Genomic DNA, 26,045 nt, shown 5'->3' with positions numbered 1-26,045 from the left:
CGATAAGCGAAAATCGGTGCAGGGCCATCAATACAAAATGGTATCCATAGCAATAGGTAAGCACGTGCCGAAGTTTTACCCGCTTTTATATCTATTTGTTACTATGCAACAGAGCGGCACCGACTCTTCTTCGCTTATAATAAGAGCTATTCGTGATTTCTTTTCCATTCTCGTTCTCTTACTGACCCAGATAAATACAATTTGAGTAACAGCAAGAGCAAAATCTGAAAAGAAAAATATGAGTATTTCGACTAAGGCAACGAAATAAAATTTGCTCGAAATAATCTCAATATATTATTAGCTTCTAGTTTTTATGGCTTTATTTAAGCTACCAGCTTTACAAAATTCTGAAATATTACTGATTGCATGGAAGCTAAATTATTAATAATTATTTTGTATGCAATTGAAAATTATTTCTTCCCTCTAATTCAGCACTTTACGATTTGATATTGAGCTATGTTATAACAAATCCTAAGCTTATATTTTTTTCCTTTTTACATGGATTATTGATTTATCATTAGTTGATAAATTATCATTTGCAAACTCATAGTTCATAAAAAGACAGAAAAATGAAATCTATGATTGAATCGGGTGCTTTGTAGTTTAATATTAAATACACACACTCACATTTTCATTGCAAATTAGATGGCAGTTGCTCTAGAAAATAGGTTTTAGCACCAGAAAAATGAGTTATAATTACTAGATGAAACAATTTTAAGAAAATACTTTTCATGAAACAGTTATTTCCTAAAATATTTTTTTTGGAATTCTGTAAACTACTCTTTCCAGGAGTTCAATATTTTATGCACCGAAGGTTTACAGTTCTTATCTGAAATTTCTTAGTAGTCTGTTCTACAGGGTGTTTCTTTTAGAACTGATCTATTTCATGGGGCTGTAGTTTTGTTAAATGTATACGATTTTAATGCGGTTTGCGGCAAAAGATTTAGGAAGGATGAAAATTTAGTGGTCCGTCCGTTTTTTGATGCGCAACGCCGAAGAAACGTTTTCAAAGTATCGAATTCCTAGAATTATCGATAAACTGTTAGTATATACTTTCCTGGGTTTTTTCCCAGTCTTTTTTCAGCTGGTTATTTTCTCAACAAAATGACCTATGCAAATTTTTGAAGCTTTATTATTAGGCAATACAACATTCTACGTTGGAAACACAAAAAATTCTCGTAAATGATTTCTAAAAAAAAAGTATTCATCAGAATTTTGATCTATATTCAGGTTTTTGATAAATCCTTTGCTTAATAATTTTTTTAATTTTTAAAATATAAATTTCCTGTTTTAATATGTATAACGTTAGAACAATGCACAAAAAATCAAACTTTGAGAATAATCCAAAGCATCGTTCATGACAAATGAACAGAAATTGCGTTCTAACTTTTCCTAAAAGCTTGAACTTTATTTAAGATCACAAGTAAGATGTGGTTTCTATTGTTGCTTATATTTTCTGATCTGAAATGATTTTCATTTCAGGTCTACGAATTCTTCATGGCCAACAGGAAAACAGCATTTACCGTTTGCCAAGGTTTGGGGCGCTTTGTATGCGACTTTTGCCGAGCTCTAGCTCAACATTGATCCAGAAAAGTCTATGATATAGAACTCAAGGCTGTAAGCCTTTCCCGACCACTAACTTCTCGAGAGGAATTTCGCCTAGACGGATTTACCTTCCTTTTCTGGAATTCGAAAACAGTTTGTTTTCGGATGATTATGGCAAAGCACTCGTAGACTGTATATCTAAGGAGAAGGATGTCTTCTTAGAGGACTTTTTAAAGGAAACTGGCTCGTATACACATTACACACGAGGAAAACCACAAAAACGTTCGTTCGCAGCAATTTGAACTCCTCACCGAACTGCCAGTGTTCAAAGATTTTCCCTCTTGGTCACTAGCTGACCGAATTGCAACCGGATTCAAAGATATACTAATCAGCTCCGCTAATCGCTGATCAGAATATATCATTATACCGATCACATGTATCGATTAGGACAGGGTAATAACAAATGTTTCACTGAGAAATAAGAAACGGTACTGAAAACTTTATAAACATATAAAAGTAATGCATTAATTAAGGAAATATCGTTTAAAGAATTAACGCGACTTCTGCTGTAGAGTCAAAGCAAATTGTTGTATGCTTAAAATAACTCATTATATGTCATAAAATTGATAAACTATCTACAAATTGAAAGAAAATATAAATCGCAAATGAACATTATAAGCAAAATAATTTCAGAGATCAGATTAGGTTAAATTATTTGGATTATGACATAATATATGTGAGGGCTATCTTCCTAAGGATAGGAATGACACGGTGGAATTTTTTTTTTGGGGGGGGGGTAGGACTGGCTCGTAGTCACATTTACACGTGAGAAAACCGCAAAATCTCTTTCGCAGCCAACCCGTTCGGCGGATCGAACTACCTGTGTTCAATTATCTTACTGCTCGGCTGTTGAAGGGTAATTTCTTCCCCATATTTGATACAATATACAGTGAAGGGTTGACAGAATGTTATCTATAATACAATGAAACAATATTCATACATGTAACTTTCGTATGATTATTTCTAATGATTGATTTCGTATTTCGTCTTGTTATTGCAGATTTTCATTAGCTCTTGCTCTGGGGTTGTATTTAAGATTTTACGTTTGATGTACTAGAAATCAAATACACACCTAGTTATAAAGCTGCTGTATAAATCAAAGTTTCAGATATTATGCGACTGTTGCTTAAAAGCAATGTAAATGAGCGAATTCCTGAATAATGAACATAACAATGAAACAGTAATTCTTCTGCTATCAGTACCTCGGCCTACGTTGATGGTAACTCGAAATAATATGCGTAGCCAATCGAAAGTTCAAAAAGCAGAGTTATGATCAATCATTATAACAAGGAAATATAGAGTTAGGTTGAGCAATTCATACCACTACTTTTAAATATTAGGCGTAATATTAAGCCAACTGCACCTTCTGGCTAAATGAGTTACCTTGTAGTCAACCATGTTTGTTTCGTGTCGTGTTCGATTCTCTGCAATATTCGACAGAAGATCGCGAATAGACTATCATTCAGCGCCTAAAATGCAAAGGATGGATGCACGACTTATGTGCTAGAGTTGACAAGAAAACGAAAAAAAAAAATCTTTTTCTTAGTTGTTGTAATTAATTGTATAAATAATTAATTGTATAAATAAATTAATTTAAAAGAGGAAGTTTTATTATAATTTCTCAATTCTAAATATAGTACAAGCTATAGGTTGTACGACTTAGAATACTGTTTGTCTAAGTCGTATTAAGTTTGTGTTCGTAAATTTCACTAACTTTATCCAAGAGAATAGATTTTATGGAATTTTACAACAGTAAATATCAGCAACGACAGCATGAGATATTAATACAAATGCATAATTTTTATTTTTGCCTTTGATCCTAAAACTTATACCAAGCGCGCTAAACATGAAAAATCAGTAAAGTAATTGTATGTGCAAGTCTGAAAAGATAATGACAGGATTGGGATTTTTATATGCGTATGTATATGTTGTATATCAAATGTTGTATGAACTTAAATCCATTTAGTGCGAATACAAGTTATTATTACTTGCGCAATTGCTGCAAAGTTAGTTAATAATAATTTATTTCCTAAACAGTATTGATTAATTGATTATATTATCTTTTAAGTTTAATTAAAGTAGAATTATTTTAAAAGTGTGCATCCATAGTGGTAAGTTATATTTTGAAAGATGTTTTGAAGTAATTTGAAAGCAAAATGTTAATAATGTTTTAACGGGGACTGGAGTTAAATCATCACGAAGAATAATACGAGTATATCAATTGTAAAAGGAAAAATTAAAACATGTAATTATTGTCATTGATCGGAAATTAGTTGACTTTTCAAGGGGAACAAACCAACTCCCGTTCAATGAACAATAATTGATAAAAATACGTAAATATGAAAGTGTTTCGTCTTTACTCGAGTTATAAGTTAAAGCCAAACCGGCAATTCTAGTCAGGCCAAATATTTCCGCGAATAGTTGCTACTCAAAGAACTTATTCTCATGAAGCATTTTAGTCAATTCAATTTGGAGTAAAAATCAATTACTGTAGAGATATCCTGTAAAACTCGAGTAACCGTCCCCGACACTATCATCTTTATGTATTTGAGTACTATATTATTTGTAGAAATTAAACATTGGAAATTGTCATTATGAAATCGAATTCAAAGTAAAGTTGAAATAAACATAGAAGATTATAAAAAAGATAAATAATGCAAACTTTGTAAAAACAAATCAAAGAAAACATAAAAATAATATAGAAAATAATATAAATAAGATCAGTGAATGTACATGAAGATATAAAGGCCAGAAAGGTATTAAGTAACTTACATTCTTTCTAGTGGGGGAGTTGGCAAAGTGTTCTCTTCGTGTCTGACTCAGAAGTGTAGGGTGTCCGAAAATTCTTAGCGGCAGTAGGGGCTTTGAATAATATCAGTCGGTAAGACTTGGGTGAAGTAATTTATGGTAGTGGGTGGGACTTGGAATTCTTGAGGGATGTATTTTGTGGAGTTCTTATCTGAGAGAGACCGTCTGTTAAGATTTTTTTGAAAATACTAGTGAATGGAAATTAATTAATTTCTGGCTAATTGTCGTGTCGCAATGATTAAGAATTTAAGAAAGGGAAAAGGCATTTTCGCTGTCCAAGAGCTAATAGACAGTCTGAAGGCAGGAAATAGGCCCATTTTTTTAGTAACAGTATATGTCTGAAGACAATTAGCTTTTTACAATATATACAATTGAGTAATTACACTATATACAAATCTTTCAACTGACAGTCATCCAACTTATACCGCCTTCTCAGGTTTAGGAATAAATTATCATATCCCTATCAGTTAAATGATTTAGAGTGAGTATTTAACGCCTGCTCTTTTAAGGCAATGGTTGATAAATTGAAAGGGAATTAGATTATTTTTGAGAATTTTGATAAGGATCAAAATTTCTCGTTGTAAATCTATTGTATCTGTGCATATAGTTTTAATTCGTTGTATTTGATTAATTATAGTATTGTTAATTACTTTTTTGGATATGTTGGAGTTCCAATTTATTAATTTGTTAGTATTGAAATTGAAGTATCTTGTTTTGTCAAAAAGTAAAATTTTTTTGTAGTTAATGATTTGAAGATCTAGAAAGTCTATGCTATTTTGTGAATTATTAGTTTTATTAAGTTTAAGACAATTCGGATAAATGTCGGAGTTTTCAATTTTACCAAAATTATTAATTGTAATAAGGTCATCAATATATCTGTAGGTGTGTTTGTAGTAATTTAACTCTTGTGGTTGTAGATTTTTTTGGAAGTTAAATTCTTTGATAAATAAAAAGATATTACAGATCGAGGTGCTGGAATGTAAGCCCATTGGTAATCCGCTGACTTGTTTAAAAAGTTAGTTTTGAAACTTGATGTAGTTATGAAAAAGTGTGCATTTTAGGTAGGTTTTCCATTTGTCAAGAGTCATGATATTGAGTATATTAGGGAAAAGTTTTGGTAGATCAAGTAGACTGGTATAGATTTCTTCTAGAGGAAGTGAGGTATATAAGTTTTCAAAATCATAGCAGTTAATGTTTTGGATGTTAATGGTATGAATGGTATATGAGATATATATGAGATAATATAATCTATATTATTTAGTAAATAAATTATATATATAAAATAATAGTAGTAGGTAGAAACATTGCAGCGACCTTGCTAAAAAGTAACTTTTTAGCTGTATTACAAAAATATAAACTAAAAAGAAATTTGTCTGGAAAAACTGGAAAAAACTGTAAACGCGCAAAAATATTTCGTGGAGCTACAGCTCCTGGTAACTTTTTAGCAAGGTCGCTGCAATGTTTCTACCTACTACTATTATTTCATTTCTTTTTGCAGCATTATGGGCAAAAATTTTTAAGACCAAATAGGTCTTACGTCTAATTACTTGTTAGCTTTACATTTTCTTTTTCAATATATATATATATATATATATATATATATATATATATATATATATATATATCAGGTTGTTATATATTTACTGTTTACCTTTTTTAACCCCAAAAGGGGCTATTAGTATCGAAATAGGACTTTTGCGTTGTTCAATATAAACAGCTGTACCACATTTCAAATTATTGTTATTATATGTTATCACCCAGTGTTATTTTTAGCGAAATTAAATAATGAAGAATCTATGTGTATGTAGTAATATATATGTTCCTCCCAATATGAAAAAGAGACAGTTCCTATACAGCCATCAAGATTTGAATAATGTAGTCCTCCATCCGAACATGTGCACCTGAAATCTTGAATTTTGAATTATTTTGAATTTGTTTTATTATTTATTTCGTATTTTGTAAAACTTTAATGAATTCTTGATTAACAAACTCAACGATCTGAAAGCGAGTAGTTGCAGCACTGTTCAAAATAAAACATTTTTATCTCCAGGTTGCGAAAAAAATATTGAAAAAGTTTCAGATTTTAACCGGTTACACAGAAAGTTTTGTTAAGATTTTTTCTACACTCTCTCTTAGCTCACAGTCTGCCAATTTGCTGTTTCACTCAGTCCCACTAAGTTATCTCTTTTCGTCTTTTTATCATTGTTATCACGCATTATTTTCTTCGCACTTACGTCACGTACAATTCAACAACAAAATTGCAAAAATTTTAAAAGGAGTATGTGCTTAGAATTCACCTTGAGGTGTTCAAACCCGGCATATATTTGTCTATATCTTCAGTCTTTTCTCAGTTAATCATACGAATGTACAGTTTTCTTAGTAAGATAGCTTGTAAAACTGTTTCTGTCTTTTTATTATTAGCGTTCTCTGTGTTAAATTTATTAATTAAATATCATGATCTTCAAACTTATGATACATAAAATTCAGTTGAATAGCAAATTCAGAAAATATTTAAAAACAGCATGTATTTAGAATTTCTGATATATAGCCTTGTACGTTGGAGATAACAAAATTTTAATTCCTACTGTGTTGCTGCTGTTCACTTTTAAATCGTTGAATTTGTAAAAAAAAATATTAAAGCTTTACAAAGTATGAAATATAATATCCGAAATTCAAAATTCGGGTTTTCGGGAGCAGATATTCGGGTGAAGGACAATTTTTGTTCAAAATTTGACGACCCTAGTCACAGTTTTTCACAGTGCGAGAAACATACCTACATTCATGCTGATTCTTCATTATTTAATTTATTTGAAAGTAATACAGGGCGATAATATTTTGTGGCTATAATTTAAAATGATTCAGGCATTTAAAGCGATACGCCGCCAAATCCCGTTTCGAGACTATTAGCCCATTCGGACAAACGCACTTTAGGGATATAAAAAGGGGTTAGCAGGAGTGAGTGCAAAAGCAGCACTGGTAAATCGCGAGCTCGGCGAGAGCGGGGGGGGGGGGGAACTTAACAAACCCTTTGGATGAAGTTAAAATCTGAAAACTTTCATATTTTAAAAATTTTTTATTAATTATTTTTTAACATTTTTTTAGCACCAGTAGTCTCAAATCTCATTTTATTGTCAGTATCACTTTTCAAATGTTGCCACCCAATGTTTATCGCCATACATTACTTTTAAAGAAATAGTATATCAAATATTGAAAACATTTAGGGGTTTTACAGGTAAACAGTGATATTTTTTGCCTTAAACTTAATTTTAAAATACGTAATTGTGGTATTTGCCAGCAATGGAAGAAACTGGCGTAGCAATTTTGAAGGATTATAGTGATTTGCCGCAAATTCGCTAAAGGAAATAATGATGAGGTGCGTTGATAGATGGCCGGCGTGCGATGCCGATTTAATGCAATTCTCTGGTGTTTAAACGAAAACAGATCTACGTGTTCATGGGAAAATCAACGCAAAAAATTACAGACGGTTTTCGCAAAAAAACATAAGAGTTTTATTCTTTAATATATCGTATAATCCTTATTTAATAATTAATATTTGTGTTAATAATTGCTAAAGTGTATTATTTTAAGATAAATACCGATGGCTGAACTATCTTTTTTTTAAAAAAAGGCGCGAAAATCGCCAACTTGAATCTGAAACTTAACTTTTACCTCCTCAACTATAAAAAATCTCCATATTGTGAAAAGTTAATTGCGTAAATACATTAAAACATTTTTTCGTATTTTATAGTAACTATAATAAGCAGCTGACCACTCTAGAGGCCAGTTTATAGCGATGCAAAGCAAAATGAGTTTGGAGAATAATAGCTTTTCTGGACTAAAAAATGTATGGCAACATTTAACACTGTATCAGCAATTATAAAGTTATACTACTTTTAAAAAATTTCTGATTTTGCTGTTGAATTTTATGTCGTGTAAATGCAAAGAAAGTTATATTCAATAACATATTTAGAAAAACGAAAAATGTTATGTCATCAGGAATAAGTCCAAGAGTTGATAGATAAGCTGCGAGCTCAACGAGAGTATAAGAATTCTTAAGATACCTTCTGGTGTAGCGTTGAAATCTGAACACTTTCAGATTTTTTTAACTACATATTGATAATTTATTTTTGGAATTTGTACTTTACTTACTGAGTTTGATAAAAGAAATTAATTAAAATAGTTTTCTGTGGTGTATCAAATACACATGAGGATTAGTATTTTCAGATCATGTGTATGTAATCGAATTTTTTCATCAATGATTCATTTTCAGTACAAAACGGGCGGAATCCTAACTCATGTTTAACTCTAATTTCAGCCCCCTTCCTTTATAATGAAGGAGCATTGTACAATCAGCCCTCTGCTTATCGGACCTCAGCAGCGGATAAGCGGCAAAATTCTAGCTGTTCGATTCCGAATTACGCCGAACGTGTTGCTACACGGGTTTTTTTCTGATTCCCTCAAGCGTAAAGGGGATACGAGCGAATTTTACTTAAAAAAATCCTCCACGCAGGCATTGCTCTGCTTGAACATATAGTCCTCGTGTGATTCGCAGTAATCATACCAATTAACATATCAAACGAAGAAATACTGGAGATGACGTCTACGGTTAACTCAAAATCGAAAATAATCCGAAGACATTTGGAGTTAACTCCGAGTTTAAAAAAAAGGGGGGAATAAATGAAACATACACATGCTTATTAGCAATGTACCTGTATTTTCAAACAATTTCATCTGGAAAAAACTTCATTTGGCTTCATAAACTAAATCATTATTCAGAACAAAGAGCACACACTATAAATAACACGAATAAACATCATTTGAAATGAAGCAACTAAACTGCAAACTGATTCTGACATCATCTATTTTTGTTTAAGTTACGAATTTTTCTTTGACTTTTCGTATTTTCTGTGGATAGTTTTTGCTTTATTCTGATAATAATTTTACCATCGTTCTGCAATAAATAAATTTAACTTTTCCTTTCAGACACGGTCCGGTTAGTGAGGTTAGTGTTTCAGATCCGGTTAATGAGGAACTGATTGTAATTTCAATCTAATTTTAAGTTACTGTCCATTTTCTCGTTAAATTTTACGATAAGAGGAAGGTAACTCACCTTCAAGCAATTCGTCTCGTGAGCTTTAAATCTAGTCAGCTCTACCTGCTTTCCGCACATCTTACAAGTTTGATATTCTGTGCCTCTTTGCGTCCCTCCTTTATCCGATACTTCACGGGATGTCTCTCCTATAGTCATCTTTCGGTCAAATGCTCGGTTGTTATTATTGCGATCGGTCAGTCGAGGCGCAGGTTTATACACTCGGATGGGCAGGCGACCCGATCGCTGCTGTGTCAGTAGATCATCAGTCATTGGAAACGAATCTCTGGCAGGCTTCCTTTCTATTCTAGTAGGTCTCGAGCGCGGCAGTTCCCTCCGTGAACTGCGTATCTTGTTCCGCGGAGAGAGCTTACTGGACAGTCCGTTTGGGATGGTCAGCCCACAGCACGACGAAGAAACTTTGGTCCGGTTGCCGAGGCGTTTATTGATCGTTTCGTTCTCTGAAAGGATACTTGTTGATAATAGATCAATAATGGGTAAATCCATATTAGGACAAGTCATTAAAATATTAAATCAATTAAACTTTTCTGAAGCTGAGCTCTGGTATAAAGGGAAAACAATTTTAAAAAGAGCTTTCTTTCCAGGTAAATTAAGTTTAAAAAAAATGTTCCGCTTTCATTTTAATTTAATTCCTTAAAACAGACACCTCTAGGTTTAATTAACTGAAATGGAAAATAAAATTACGAAAGACGCCTGTTGAGTTAATTGTATTTTCCGTGCAACATTTCATGACGAACTGTTTCAATGAAACTACAAATGACTTAAGCATCGTAAAATATAGTATACATTTAGAAAATGTTTTCATATATTGTTACAAATGATGAATCTAAATTTTTCATGAATTCCTTAGTTCTGACAAAATACAATTACAACTTGATAAAGTTTTTGCTTCTTTTCTTGCTCACCGTGAGCAAGACAGCATCAATATTTTTACTATGTGTATTTGGCACCATTAATACAGATCTGCTTGTATAAGCTATTGTGAAAACACGTTCCTATTAAACATAATCTTAGAATGTTTGATATTTTTTCTCTTTAATAATCATGTAGGTTTTCCAAGAATATTCTTAACGAGAAAAATTACGCCCGTTTACCGTAGTCTAAGGACCTAAGCTCAACTTTCGTGGTCTTTTCGCTTTTCTTTCGTGGCCCTCTAAGTCTTTCTTTCTTTATCTTTATGAGAAAAATAAAGATTATAAGAAATTCTGAGATGAATTATTTAGTTCTTAAAAGTTATGACTTAGAACTGGTATTCTAAATCTAAGTGAATGATTAAACATTATTAATGTATGCTTTGCTTTAACATCCTAAAATTCCGATTTAAAAGATACCATATCATGCAAATTCTAATTACCGAGTTAAAATTAAGCGTTACTCAGCATTTTGCGTTATGCGTTACACAGAAAGCAATTCCTTGACTATTAAGGCGACAGTAAAATTTTAGAATTTTTGTCATAGCATCGTAGGCAAAGGAACAATATTATAACGAAGGATTCGCATGTTTTCTTTACCTATGCTATACAGCTATTTTTAAAGCAGAATGGTACAGCATGTATAAAAAAAGATTGGACAACAAAATACAAGTCGAATTGTTTATCCCAGACATTTTGTCGAAGTGAATTATGTAAGTGGGTTTTCAAACTGCAATTCGTTTGGTTACGTGAAATTTCTATAAAAGTATATGAAACATAAATATTTATAAATGTCTCGCAGAACAAAGAGTTCAAGCGAAAAACATTTTTCATATCCAGGCTTAATAAATTGAAAAATACTCCATCAGATATGTTTAGAAGATAGCGTATAGAAATATTATTAAAATGAGGCGTGGAAGTTACATTTACTAACGCAAATATCTAACAGGTAAATTTAGCATAAGTAAAAAATCATTCAGTAACATTTGTTGCAGTTTACTACTTGTAGAAATGCTGGAATTCCAAATTTTGGGCTTAATGAAATTCAATATTATATGTCTGTCCTTAAGTCGAAGCTTCATCTAAGTGAAAGAGACCACTACTCCTCCCATATCCTAGAAAATTCTTTAAAAATAAAGACTAAATTATTGATTAAAACATCTGTCGTATAAAAATTTTGCTTACTTTTATGAAAACATTATTATTGCCCAAACTATCATGTCCCAAAACTTATATTGATTAATTTATTTTTTAATAAGGAGCTGGGGTACTGAACGGGATTTGTTAAATATGACAAAGCTCACAAGGGCTATCTTAGGGCTGTCTGCCTAAGGAAAGGATGCATTCATGGAGGACTTTCTATAGAAAACTGGCTCATATTCACATCATACACAAGGTAAACAATGAAAACACTTATGCAATATTTTGACATAGAAAGTCGAACTGAGCTCAACGTTTTAGCTACTCGAACCGTGGATTTACTTTTTAGCTACTCGAACCGTGGATTGGTTGAACACAGGATATCAATTTCATAATGTTCAGAAGTCTTAACCACTTGAACAGTGAACCTACATTGGTTGATTGACTAACACAAAATATGCAGTATCCATCAATTTAACAGGTGGGATGTCTTCGTGGAAGTTTTTAAGAGAAACTGGGGCTTATTTTTGCTCCATGAGAAAAAAACACGAAAATTCACATGCAGCCCTATAGCCGCTTTTACTTTGGCCTGATTAGGCTATGGGAAAATATAAAAATATACAAGGGCTATTTGTATCTGCCTAAATGGAAGGATGCTTTTTTTATAGATATTTAAAGATAAACTGGCTCGTATTCACTTTACACATTAGGTAAACTACGAAACTATCATGTAGCCAGTCGTTCTCCTAGATTTGAGCACGAATTGCATTACTAGTGTACAGAGGTTTTTGACCACTCAGCAGCTGGATAGTATTGTACTTGAACTTTGTACGTTGGTGGGAGAATTTGGGTCTACGATTAAGAAATATTTAGTCTTTGAACTCTTGTAAAATTCCCTTCATGTGATTCTGAACTTAAATTTTTATTTTATTCTTTTTCTGGGAATCTTTGAAACTCAAGAAATAAATATTACTGAAACAAATGTGAAATGTAAATCGTATGTAAAATAATTTAATAATTTAATGTCATAAGTAAATTTAACATTCTTTACAATGTCACTATTACAATTTCAAGAATGTCCATCCTTAGATAACAAAACTGTGTAATTATTTGGATATTTACATATTATTTATTTAGTCCAAATGTTAGCCGTATTCTTTCTGATCAGGTTTAACGCCTCTAGAATGGTCAGAAATACGTAGGATTTGTCCAAGAGTTCTAGGAATTTAGATGTATTTTTTTTATTTCTTCAGTTTTTATCAATTAATAATCTCCATTTAACTGAATACACCGATCCTAACGAAAAACTAATCTTTTAAGCCGTCCTTAAGAAATTTTTCGGTGTCTTTTGTCTCTCCACAAAAGGAAAAAAAAAATTTTTTTTTCGTCGCATTTTCCATGGTTTTGCAAAAAAGGTGCTGCAAAAATGCGTCTGCATCAGTCAAACAACAAAATCGGACTAAACAATATTACAAAGGGAAGATTTTTAATTATATTAAGACTTCTCTCTGGCCCATATGATTACCATTACGTTTTAGGAACTGAACTAGTGTTTTAATTCCTAGAACTTCGATAACATCCCACGTTCATAATAATGGCTATGATAGATTTGTATCCCTAAAGAATTTTTCTTAAAAAATAAAAACACGAAATGTAATAGCAAATAATTTAAGTTAGACAACTGTAGAAGAAACGTTTTTAAAAATCATTGCTGATTTATTATACATTTATATTATATAAATTAATAGCAATTAAATAGTTTTCAAAATTTATAACAATCTAGTTGATTTAAATTCAATAAATATTTTGTTTTTTATGTACACATGATGCAATTGGGAGCATAACAAACTTATTATATTCTCATAGCATTTAATTCGTTGATAAAGAAGAAATCTTGCGCGTATAGCAATATATTTCACGTTCATTAATGAAAAACATTTATATCTGTGCTTATGAAATCTATGTTTGGACTTATTTTAGACACCTTTTTTAAAATCAGCTGAAGTGAAGAAATGAAATAATGAAGCTTGATTTTTAAGAATTAAATTGTGAACAGATTCACCGTCAGCTGTTTTTAAGTGAACGGTCTTCTTCTGGATTATCAAATGAACGAAAATCAACTATACGAACGCAGAACTTTAGACATCTATTCATAGAAATTTTTATATGATCGTATTATCAAAATATTATTAAAATAAAACATACCTTCTGCGTTATTTCTTGCTCGTAAAAGAAGCTGATTATTTAACTTTGATTTGGGTTGCTCTTGTATTGTTGCAGGTTGTTTTTTTTCTTTCTTAAGAGGAGATATCACAGGATGTACGATGTTGGGTGTTGGATTCAAGAGAGTTCTAGTTCCTGGTCGTAGTTCAGGTGGTCTGAAAAGAAAGAGTAACAAACTTGAAAAATATTTCTCAAGATTTTGATTTTAATATAAACTATGTTATTAATTGAAAGCTCGATATAAAGCTATATTTGACTAAAATTTCAAATTTGGGTCTAAGCCCTGTGTTTTGGGGATCCGTGAATAACGCGTTTTTTCCCCACATCAATTTATGATTTATTTTCCAATTTATGATTTTATGTAAATTAAATTATCCTTTTCCATAAATCTCATATCCTGAATCAGTGGATTAAGTAACATTTTTCTTTTACATTGCAAAAAATACAGAGTAAAAATTTAAACATCATTCTCCTATAATTTCTGAAAATATTATTCCTTTCATAACCAATATTTTGTATATTTTCAAGCTGTAATTTATGTTCAAGATAGTAGTTATGCTTTTCGTAAAAGTCTGCTACTGTGGAGGAGGTTAACTGCTTTATGGTGTTTATATTATTTTGAAATCATTTCTGTATCAAAAGCACGGTTTAAACCTGATAGTACACAATCAAATTATCCATTTACAAAAGACATCTTCCTACTGTCAGAAAGAATCTTATAAAATTATGTTTTCTTCTCCGACCATTTAATCCTAATCAAAAGTTTTGGAAATAATGAATTATTCCGGCTATTTATAGGAATGACTAATCTCGAGGATCACTCTGAAATAAAGTACGTTTATTAATTTAAAGTAATTGGCTGTGAAGTGGAAAAAATAATTTTGTAAGCAAGATAAAACTACCCTCACTTCCTGTGCTCCTTTAAGTTTTGTTCATTTTTATTTTATTTTTTTAACCTCAACTGACCATGATAACCTTCAGATGGCTCCGAGTTGAAGGAATAGTTTTTATTTTCGGAGTTTTCCCAGAAACAAAAACTTAAAATTATCAACTATAAGATTTCACTGCGAATCATCCAGCTTCTAATTTTTTAAGCTAACCACCACATCACAGGTGCCAATATGGAAAGAATACTTTAATTCCTTATGTTTTCCAACCCTCCTATTTATTGGGCTACTGAGAATGGCTCAGCCAAATCTAAATTGCGACATATCACCACCCACTACATTTTATATCAAGCACCACTATAGAATCATCACAACTTACTTTGGAATAAGAACATGCAAAATCTCTTTCCTTAACTAGCAGTTGAACTACCGGTTCTCCATATTGTAACTGAATATACGAACTACTACCCTACCAGCCAAACACAGTAACTTCTCATGTACTTCGTAAGTATTCTAAATGGTACTCTAAGTTTAAAAAGAATTAAGTAATCGCTTCAAAGATATTTCGCGATGATACTAAATCAGTGAAGAGTAGTATAAAATCAACAAATAGCTTTTCTATTACAGTACTATTTCTATTTAATATTCAACTGCACGTAATATGTGTATGTATTTGGTGCAATATTACTTCAGATGTACCTCATAACTAAATATTATTCCTGTTATGAGGGCAAATAAAGTAGCAAATCAGATGCCGAATCGATAAAGCACGACTTATTTAAATTTATTATATATTAAGCTGCAAATATACTATTTTACAGTGCTTGGAAAATATTTACGTAGTTTTGATCATACTTCAGTGTGACAAATGATATAATTTTATATTACTCGAATCATATTCGTACCAGGTATTGTGAGAAATAAAACAGTTTTCCTTCTTGCCTGTTTTCTTAGATGCAACGGAACTTCAGTAATGAGAGAGTAATATTTTAATAACGTATTATACGTGTTACTTTATAGAGACATCAGGTATTTTTTGCAAGCAGGCAAGATGAAAAGTTAGTAACTCCCTCGCTGGGAATCGAACCGCGGACCTCTAAATTACGGGCTGAGCGTACAGACCACTACACCACGAAGGCTTGCCAAGAAGGCGAGAGAAATACCTTATAACTTGAGATATATATATTTTATAAACCATTCTGAATATGATGATTCTCCAACAAATGTTTATCTTCTATTGGCTTCATTTGTTACTGCTATGAAAAGGAGCTTGGTTATTAAGATATGTCAGATTATGATAAAACTAGAAAGCCCGGCGGTCATACGAAATGACCGCTGTTCTCGATATTATAAATTGTAATTGAAATGATTTGGGCAAAGGTGTCTGCTAATTGAAACTGAATTACCCAGGGCAGGCGGCGAGGACGCCCCTTTGCTTACTGCCCCACGGGGTTTCCCCCTTCTACTTACTTAATTGCTTAAAGTAGAGTGCAATGAAGGAAACCACTGGCGGTACATTTCTTAAGAGCCACCGCTAGCTCAATAAATAAAGGTGATTTAAATAATAAAATGTTAATTCACATGTCAAAGATCTCTCTGTACACAACATTTCTTGTGACGATCTTTCCATCATTTTTAAGCTCGCCTTCCTGAGGGCCATCTATTATTTTTAATTTTACGTCCGTTCTTTCACGAACTCTTAAACAGACAAAATAAAGTTGACAGTGTCCAAATGCAGGCTCAGGTAAAAAAATTCCAACACGCTTAAGCGTTTGGCCCTGAAACTGCCGGTTGCACATTTCCGAATTCTATTATAATATAGATGTTAAATTTTTATATTAAATGTTATATATAGATGTTAAATTTATATATTAAATGTTAAATGCACGTGCTCTTGTATATTTATTTTTTCCGGTTTAGCTTTTTCGTAATATTCGTCACGCGCTGCACTGCACGGGGAATAAAACAGTTCATAGTTACGCAAGCAACCAATAAATTATTGGCGACAAACAGATGTTAATTTTATTTATTAAATGTTAAATGCACGTTCTCTTGTATTTTTAATTTTTCCGGCTTAACTTTCTCAGAATATTCGTCACGCGCTCAACTGCACGGGGAATAAAACAATTTACAGTTACGCAAGCAACCACACTTAAGCCGCTTTTATATATAAAGAAGAGTATCAAGATATATTTCTGCATATTTTGTCATCTTTCCTCTGATAGTTTTCTCTCTTAATATTTTTCTTATTTGTTTCTTAATAAAGTATTGAGGGTGCTTACACAATTTTAGAACGATTTCGAGTCCGTTTAATTAATGTTTAAATGTAAAGAGTTATTTATTATTTTTAAATGGTCATTCTGATAGCACTTCTCCTGGACTTTTAAGTTTGTATCGTGATTTCGACGGTAGTAAAGAAATTTTCCGGGACATTGATTTCCATTCCTCTTCCACTACTTTCCAGACTCTTTCAATCGTGATGGGCTTGCGCTGAGAAAGAGTTCTTTTCAAGATACCAAATCTGCAATAGTCCATAGGTGAAACCTCAGAAGATTTCCCAGGAAAAGGTTGAAAAGATATATATGCAATACCTGTATCAGTCTTCATTTTTGTTCAAGGAGTACAGTGGCACTTTTTGAAGATTTCTACGACTTGTTTCTTTGTCTTGATTCACAATTTGAAAGCAGTGGGATAAAGAAATGGGACTTCCTCTTTGAATAACGGATATAAAACTTTCTCTTGATAGTACATTTAGTTGACTTTAATATTTTTCTTCCATGCGTCTTATTTGTAATTCCCCGTTGTAAGAGGATCCTGCGACCCTTTCCAAAACTTTCTTTGAATTAACAAAGCCAGGTTTGTACATTTTTTCCCTTCGTTTTCGATAATAGACCCTCTTTTTTATTGTTGTTGCAGTTAATTAGGCATTTAAGCTTCACCAAGGGCCACAATATGCATTTCCACTTTGCCTTAAATAATTTTCATACAGGGTTTACAAATTGTTTTGCCTCGACAAAAGCTGGTGAGCATTATGCTTTTTAGCAATTTAAGCATTTGCTCTTGGTTAATTAATTTATGTTTTTAATACACATATGTATGTGATGTATCAGCTTTTGTCAGGAATAAATAGATTGTTGAAGAATCATCAATGTAGTCGTAGCTTAAATAATCAGACGATAAGTTTAAAAAAAAAAATCCATTATTTATTATTCAGAAGAAAATAGCAGTTACAAAAATCAGATATCCGGAGTAAATAAAATTACTAATAACTTTCTGTATGAAGTTTACTGCATCGTGACATTTTAGAAAAAGCCCCGATATTCCTTTTGCGAGTTTTTTTATAGCCTCTGGAAAGGCGGAGCTTCCGAGAAATGACGTCAGCCTCGTCAGCCAATCCAGTTCGCTTGAAAATCTCCAGAACATTCTAAAACTGTACGTGTAGAAAAGGCAGGAAAAACAACTTGACTACGGGGCTGTGAATTTAATTCCACGTACTTTCAAATAAGAGAACGTCGCAATTAAAAATGAAAAGAACATACAGTTAGAATTTTAAGTGTATTCTTGACTATGGAATTTTATTATTACATGTATTTAAAGACTTAGTAATTGATTTCTACGGCGGCGAATTTTCTCTTGTTACCAAAGGTTTAACTTTAGTAACATTTGAAACAGTACGTACCTTTTTCGGGTATTCGTTTGCAGCCTTCGTAGAATGTAAAAGTAATGACTGACAGTTTTTCCCTTTCCATTTAATAATATTGCTTATTTTGCTCTTAGAAATTTTAACACTATGCTTTTCTCAACATTTTCGAATTATGAAATAGGAATATTTCTCATGGGAAAGCGCAAAAACATATCCTTCAATCAACAGCTTGCTTACATGCGATATTTTGAGGTTGATTAATTTACTCTAAAATTACCAGTGCTTAATTAATCGAAGGCAGTTAAAGATCATTGTTGACATCATGGCTTAAAAACTATACGAATGGAAATACATGAAGGACTATGTTGAAAACCAAATATGAGAAAGATTAAATTAAATATCAATTTAAACTGAATTTTGAGTGAAATTATAGTACTATTCTTTTTGGCAAATGAAGCTTCAATTCAAAATCAAATTATTTACTTTAATTTCCTTTAAATACAATCTGCAATATTTAACTGCATTTCTTGTCATCTATTTTTAAAACTGCATAATTTTGTTAACAGAATGAAATTCTTTTCTAGCTTTTTAAATGGTAAGCAAAGTGGGAAATAAGTTTTTTAAACTGCAATTCAGGCATTTGAGAGATATTTCAGTTGATTTTTGTCATATTAAAATGTGATAGAAATTTAGAGTATGTAATGGAAATTGTTTTGCTTGAAAGTGGTTCGGATGTTTTCATTTCGAATATAAATGGTGTTTAAAACTCTTAGGATTCGGTAAAAAATAGAAAGAAATGAAGAGCATAAAATTTCCAAATGCTTTCGAAATCCAAGAACATTAAAACTGCTATTTTGCAGCTGAGACAGCTTTTGCAGCTGAACCACCACCCTCAGCTGCAAAAGCACAAATGATGGTTCGGTAAAACCATCGAAACTAGTCCTGTGAAAATTTAAAAATATAACGCTGATTTTTGTTTTTTGACTTCTGAATTAGTATTTATTCGGCGTGTTATTTCTGCCTGAATTCTTTAAACGCTTAAAATATTTTTCTCGTGTCTTACATTACAAGCGACAAAAACCTACTACTGAGCGACCAAGTTTAGAAACGCAGTTTGTTTAAAGATAATAAAAAGTACCTTGGAAATCCATGAATAATTCAGCAACTTATTCAGAAACCAGATCATTATGAAATATTTTAAAGAGAATTCGATATCGATCTCTTCACATCTGCTGTTTGTCAATGACAGTTTACTATTTATGTCCATTATATTCGTAACTTAATTGATGGTTACTAACTGTACGCTGTCTCAGCATTTACAATTATTTCTTCAATAAATGGAAATTTTATCTATCTATCCATACTATATATATTCGAATTATGAAACATATATACTTTACATTTCCATTGCATACCACATACAAAGTACAACAATGACCTCATTTCTTAATAAATTCACATAAATAAAGTAAGTTTCCCAGAAGGTTTTTAAGCAGTAGTAATGGTGCAGATCAGTTTTTGTATTCTTATATGTATATTTTGTATTTTGTATTCTTATATATATACCGTTCGAAAGGATAGAAAACCTCATTGGCATACAAAAATTGCTCGTTCATTTTGTAATAAAAAATACGGTCTGTCGAACAAATACTGATTTATAAAACTTAGAAAGCAATACATTTTTTTTTCTCTTATCTTCAAATAATCAATTCTTCTTTTTAATCCTTCTCTTCTATTCTTCATATCTGTGAACAAAGGTGATCTTTTTTTAGGAATGAAAGCATATAAAAATATTGACCTTCAGTACTATTGGATTATTTGTATTACGACAAGACAGCAAGGGCTATCTGCCTAAAACTAAGGAGATCTTTCTGGTGAAATTCTTGAGAAAAATTTGCCCGTACTTACGTTATTGTATGCATAAAACCCGAAAACTTCCATTGAGTGAACCGTTGACTGGATTTGAGCCCGGATCGAAGGACCTATCCCTTTTTAGCTGCATAATATCTTAAAGATACCATGAAGGTATTATGAATAATGTCCAACACTTAACTTCTTAAGTTAAAAATACCAAAGCCCTATGATAAGCCATCCGGAAAGGTAAACAAAAATTAATACATAAAATAATAAATAATCAGCAATTAAAATAAAATAAATTATTAACAGATAAACAAAAATTGATAAATCTAATTAAAAGTAAAATTAAATACAGGATCCATCTTATTTGAAGTTCCTGCTGGAATTACAATTTCCAGTGAAAGTTTTCGAAATATCGAAGACAAATTCCGAAGACACACGCAGAATTTAAGCGTTGAATGTGAAGTGTATTTTCTGCTTAACATGCAGTACTATTTCAAAGAATGGTACAAACATAAATCATTCTTTTTACAGCACAGCAATAAAAAAAGTAAAATGGTTAAAACATCAGAATGAGAATAGGGAATGCTAGAGACAATATGGAGTAAAAAAAGAAATTTATCACGTGAAAACCTGGGTCCGAAAACAAAGACAGACGAATCCAACATTCAATTGATCACGATTTCCTGCCGCTGTAATTACAGCTCTCAAGCCTAATGTGTGACGGAGGAAGGAAACTGCCCCTGAATCCGAGAGGTGTTGACTCATTTATTTTAGTAGTTCACTACGTTAGATCCGCGCTGCCATTTGGTGTGTATTTTTGAGCATAAACGAAAGTTTCCTTCCCTACCCTCTTCGCCGCGAAACCTAGAATCACTAATACCAGATTATAAGATAGGGTGGTATAAATACCAGTTCCTTCGGAAGCAGGAAATTTGCCGTTCAGAAACGAGTTGTCGTAAATACTCGTATTTTGCACTCCCTGAAGAGTAAGGTTTCGACATAATGATTAGAGCTTTCCTTGCCCTTAGTTTCTCACTTTGTAATCAAAGGTTTGGTTTCCATCAGGAGATAAACCTACTTCAATGTTTATACAGACTTTCAAGTCTTAGTTATTGCTAAAATAAAATGCTACGAGATTAAACGAATTTTCTGTTGAAACTCTGGTTCAGTTTCACAGAAAAACAAAGAAGAAGAAAAAAAAGTACCTAAGCTCATCTTGTAAAGAGTTCTGATGTTGTTACATCCAAAATTATGACTTATCTTCAAAACTTAGAAGTGCCGGAACCGATCCCCGGAACAACTTAAGCACTGTATTATTTGCTCTCACAGCCAACATTCTGAAATTGGCACAAACAGTAAATTTTTAGACTGAAATCTTTTTCAGCACACATTAACTATTACTACTACTACTATGGGTTAGACTCCCATTGTAACTATACGTTCATTTGTGTTTATCTAAGTGTATTTACAGTATTTGTGTGTATTTACAGAGTTGCACAATTTGGTAGTCAGGACAATCAAATCTCATTCTTGAAGCGATACCATAGGATTTATAGGATTCTTGCTATCATTTTATCATTTCTGATTATGCCGTGCATTTTGAAAACTATATAATGTGTACCGTATAGAATTTAGCTTCATTAAATGCTCAATACTGTCCTAGCAATAATTTTAACAACAGCTGTGATTCTTATGAAAACATATTCTTTCAGAAGCATTTACGTTTTCATATAAATGTACCTTTTTATAAGGAAATCAGATGAGGTCACTAAGGTTTACCTGTCGTCCTCTTCAGATTCATATTGATTTTGCCACGATGTAAATTCTTGTTGCCCCTCCTCCGTTGTTGGCCACTCTGTATAGTCGACGGGAGTTGTTTCTCTTTCATACAGAGGTTTCTTTTCGTTTTCAGCTCGCCAGCGAGCCAGACATCGAGGTGTGTGAAATTTCAGAGAATGCAGAGTGTAGAGTCGTTCACAAACGTAACAAGGAAAGAAACTGCGGGGATATTTTACATTCGACATTCTTCATCTTGAATTTGGAAGTTTTCCTGTCAAAAGAGAATTATTTCTACATGTAAAAGCACAGTAATCTTTCATATGTACTCCTGTCTATCATTTATACTTTAATTTTCAATGATCTTGTAACAATTTGATTTCCATTTCCATTATGTGTCTGGATTTGGAAGGTAATTATTTCTTTGTTATGTGTCTCAGATTAATTTTTCACTTTACAATTTTCGAGTATGACTTCTTCAATAAATATGACATGTTAAAGTCAATTCAGTAGTGTTGATATGTTTTCGTTACTCCCCCGTTTTCCTCTTCCTTCTTTAATTATCAATATTCCAGTGTAAGAATAGAGTTCTTTTCGCCTATGATTCATCTCTACATCTATCTCTCTCATTTCAACAGATTTACATCTGCTCTTAGCATCTAGTGAAGTGTTACAAACAAGTCAGGTTACAAAATCTTTTAAAACTCTTTTAAATATGTTATTCTTTTAATGTTAAGGGCACTTTTAAGATGTCTCCAAATACAGTATTAGAACGGATTCAAGTCTTAATTCCAATGATCCAGAAGGCCACTTGACAATAATAAAATAAGTCAGCCAATAGGTCCTGTTGTCAATAGAATGGGTTTCAGATGAACTCTTAACACTTATTCGAATGCAATGAATCATCATGCATAAATAACGTGTAGTCTGTAATTCGATGTTTCTAGAGTTTACTTATCGTTCAGAATTTTAATAATGACTGATAGTTTAAAATAATTAAGCATGTGATAAGATTTCTTAAAAACTGCATTTCAAAGCAGAAAGAACCAAGAATAAACGTGGCAATAAGTCCACATCAAAAGGTAACTTTGAATATTAGGGGGATTTCATTAACACTGCTTGCTTTCCATGTTGCTTAAATGCTGCAACTATATGCATTTAAGACACCTTGAGAAGAAAATGAGCCATATATGAATATAGCACGATTGCTTGCAAGTCAAACATTCTAGCAAAAGACTATCTCTCACCAAAATGCCTCATTATTTTGCAGTTGCTTTTCACGCCTAACTCCATTGAAGTTGCAATGAATCATTTTTTGAGTAGTACTGAATTGATACCCATTACTAACTACACAATGAACAGTATGCATTTGGTATGGAATCCTCTTTAACCATTAATGCAACAGATTCTGCAGCTTCTAAAAGGATGCTTTATCTCCTGCTTTACCAAGCAAGAGACAAAGCTTTTGCTTTACCAGTAATATAGCTTCGTCGTTAAACGCTTTCATCACAAGCTTAAGACAATTATGATTGATCCATTCTACCGTATCGCAGGTAGACAATGTAATGTAGCTACAGTGTTAACTACCTATTACTGAAGCAATGAATTAGCAGTTAAAGCCCCATTTTGAGTAAGAAAGCAGCCACAGATTCATGGCACTACTTAGAAGGTTCAAAGATAAACAAAGCTCTGTAACAGTAGGAATCAATACGTTCAGGTTCAAACAATAATGAATTTCACTTTGGGTATGCCAGAGATCTTAAAGTATCTTTTCAGCTGGAATTTTTCTTTTCACCGCGCATAACTTCACATAATTTCCATACCACTGACCAAAACGATTCGCAGATTGTGAATGGAACTGAAAAAGAGAACGGCCGAACTAAACTTTGTGCAATGCTTTTTTCAGCTGATAATGATAATAAAAATAGTTCGTTTTATTTCATAATAAGATTGTTTAATTACATTACAAGCTTGAAGACTTTATGACTAATGTTGTTCTTACTTTTTAGATGGGTTTAAAATTTTGAAAACCCTGTATTTTAATTTTGATAATCGTGTATTTCGCCTTGCCAATATTTCTATGTTAATCACCAAAACTGAAATTGCTACTAAAGTTTTAGTTCTGATCTCAATAGAAGATAAACCCAAGCACTTTTATTCTGAATATAAACCTACATTTCTTGTTTGATGGTAATAAACAAAAGTTATGTAATATGTTTATTATGTATTATGTGTGTATTTCAGCATTTCCTACATTAAAGGTTTTATCGAATTGAATGCAGTCCAAGTAGCTGATTAATTAACTAAAATTCATTATAATAGCATAAACTTGTAGAAAACACAAGCAGCGAGAAAACTATTTAAAAAATTTTTGTGCTTCTTTTTCATCTTGAAAATTTTAATCCTGCGTAGCGTCTCTAGTCAAATTATATACTGCTAATGTACTAATAATATATTTGAGCATTTAGCTGCAAGAATATATGTTGCAAATAGTGATATTTATAATTACCGACTCAATATCTTAGTGTTATTTAATATACTAATACACTCTTGAACATGATAAATAAAATCATACACACAAAATAAAACTCACTAGTATTCAAAATCCCTTTCAAAACTACTCGCCCATCAGATTTTTAGTGATCTTTAAACTGTTTTCTCTAAAAACATTGTCTAAAATTTAGACTTCATCTTTTGATTCTACTCTAATATCTCAAATCACTTACCGGATCTGAAATCCATGATCCACTTGAAGAATTCGTTACCGTCTAATTCTAAACAAACTCTGTTCAGGTCAAAATAATTCAAAAGGATGTAAATTTCTGTGTAACAGAAGTTTGTCTCTAAAAGCAGGTCCATTTAAAACTGATCATTGATGACACGCTCGCATGAACGAGCGTTGCATGCGGTTAATTCGCTTGTCTCGTGGAGGGCAAAAATACAGCCAAAAAAAAAAAAATTATCCTTACTGAATCCCGTATGCGATGTTGTTGCTATGCATCACTCGTTGGCACAACAAAACTACTTGACCCACAGATATATATATATATCATTGGAGAGAAGTAAACAAACTATAATTTTCAGAAGCGGAAATCAAAACACTTAATCTTATTGCAAGGGCATCGATTGGGTTTCTTCATATGCTATTCAGTTAGATATAGCTTCTGGAAACAGTTTTGGATCATTACTTGAAAAGACGCAAAAGTTATCTATTAACTGCGTAAATATTTTTTTTATTATTTTACTAATAACAGATAGTTTCATTTACATGATCGTACCTCGAACATACTTGCTACGAAAAGATTAAATTTAAATGGTAACACTAAAAACAATTACTTTAAACATAATCGAAAACAACGTGTTACGTTTTATGAAATTTGAAACCGAAGTCGTGTTTTGATAAAGGTTATATACTCTATTCATAGTGGCACGAAAAAGAGGACCAACTTGTTTGCAGTTCAATATAGCATTTTCATAAATTAAATTTTCGGTCTCTATACCAGTTTTTCAAAATATGTTTTCCAGTCTTTGGTTATTCTATTAATGTCTGGGCTTTGAGAAATAGTTCCGAGTTATTTCCTCGAATTTCATTAGAGGTATAGTTCTCATTCAATTAATTCAGTTCTCACTTCGCGGCAAAGCAAAAATACATAAACCCTCAAAATACTTTTATCAAAAATTGAAAAATATAGAAAAATATAAAACACCACATACAATTTAAAAAAAAAATTTACAATTAAAATTTACACAAAAACAAGCAATTCGGGCAGGGCGCAAGAAGGCAGATTTATCGGTGCACAAAATTGAAAGTTTACTTTTGGTCCCACTCGGCGAAAAGACAATAAAGGTGCAAAACCTGACTTAATTTACTATTCTGCTATGTTTAAAATGTAAAATTTTTGTAATTTTGCTATTGAACTGTACTCGGCGTGAAACGCATAGAAAATGATGATTTTTAATAAAGCTAAAAAAACGAAAAGAAAAGGGGAAGTAGGAGTGAGTGCAATAGCAGACTTGTACACAATGTGAGCTCAGAAAGAGAGTATAGAAAAAAAAAAAAAAACTTTTAGGCGATCGTTAAA

The 26,045-nt window shown here is 32.0% G+C and overlaps 1 protein-coding gene across 3 annotated transcripts in view; it reads right to left on the bottom strand.

The window, feature by feature from the left end:
* Positions 1–24,894, bottom strand: part of LOC118203227 (uncharacterized) — a 55,037-nt gene extending 30,143 nt beyond the window's left edge. The window contains exons 1-4 of one of the 3 annotated variants that reach the window (XM_085817893.1): positions 24,690–24,894; positions 21,967–22,237; positions 13,780–13,952; positions 9,524–9,963 (exon numbers count right to left, since the gene is read on the bottom strand). In XM_085817893.1, the coding sequence (XP_085674019.1) occupies positions 9,524–9,963; positions 13,780–13,952; positions 21,967–22,211 (858 nt within the window). In that variant the 5' untranslated portion in view covers positions 22,212–22,237; positions 24,690–24,894. The remainder of the gene's footprint in view (positions 1–9,523; positions 9,964–13,779; positions 13,953–21,966; positions 22,238–24,689) is intronic. The other 2 variants (XM_085817894.1, XM_085817895.1) reach the window with 2 other exon arrangements.
* Positions 24,895–26,045: the final 1,151 nt, after the last annotated feature.

This window comes from Stegodyphus dumicola, chromosome 6, assembly GCF_044657685.1.
Source record: "Stegodyphus dumicola isolate Sdum_Otavi_A_Nest chromosome 6, ASM4465768v1".
Lineage (NCBI taxonomy): Eukaryota > Metazoa > Arthropoda > Arachnida > Araneae > Eresidae > Stegodyphus > Stegodyphus dumicola.
This window is presented reverse-complemented; position numbering and strand designations above follow the sequence as displayed.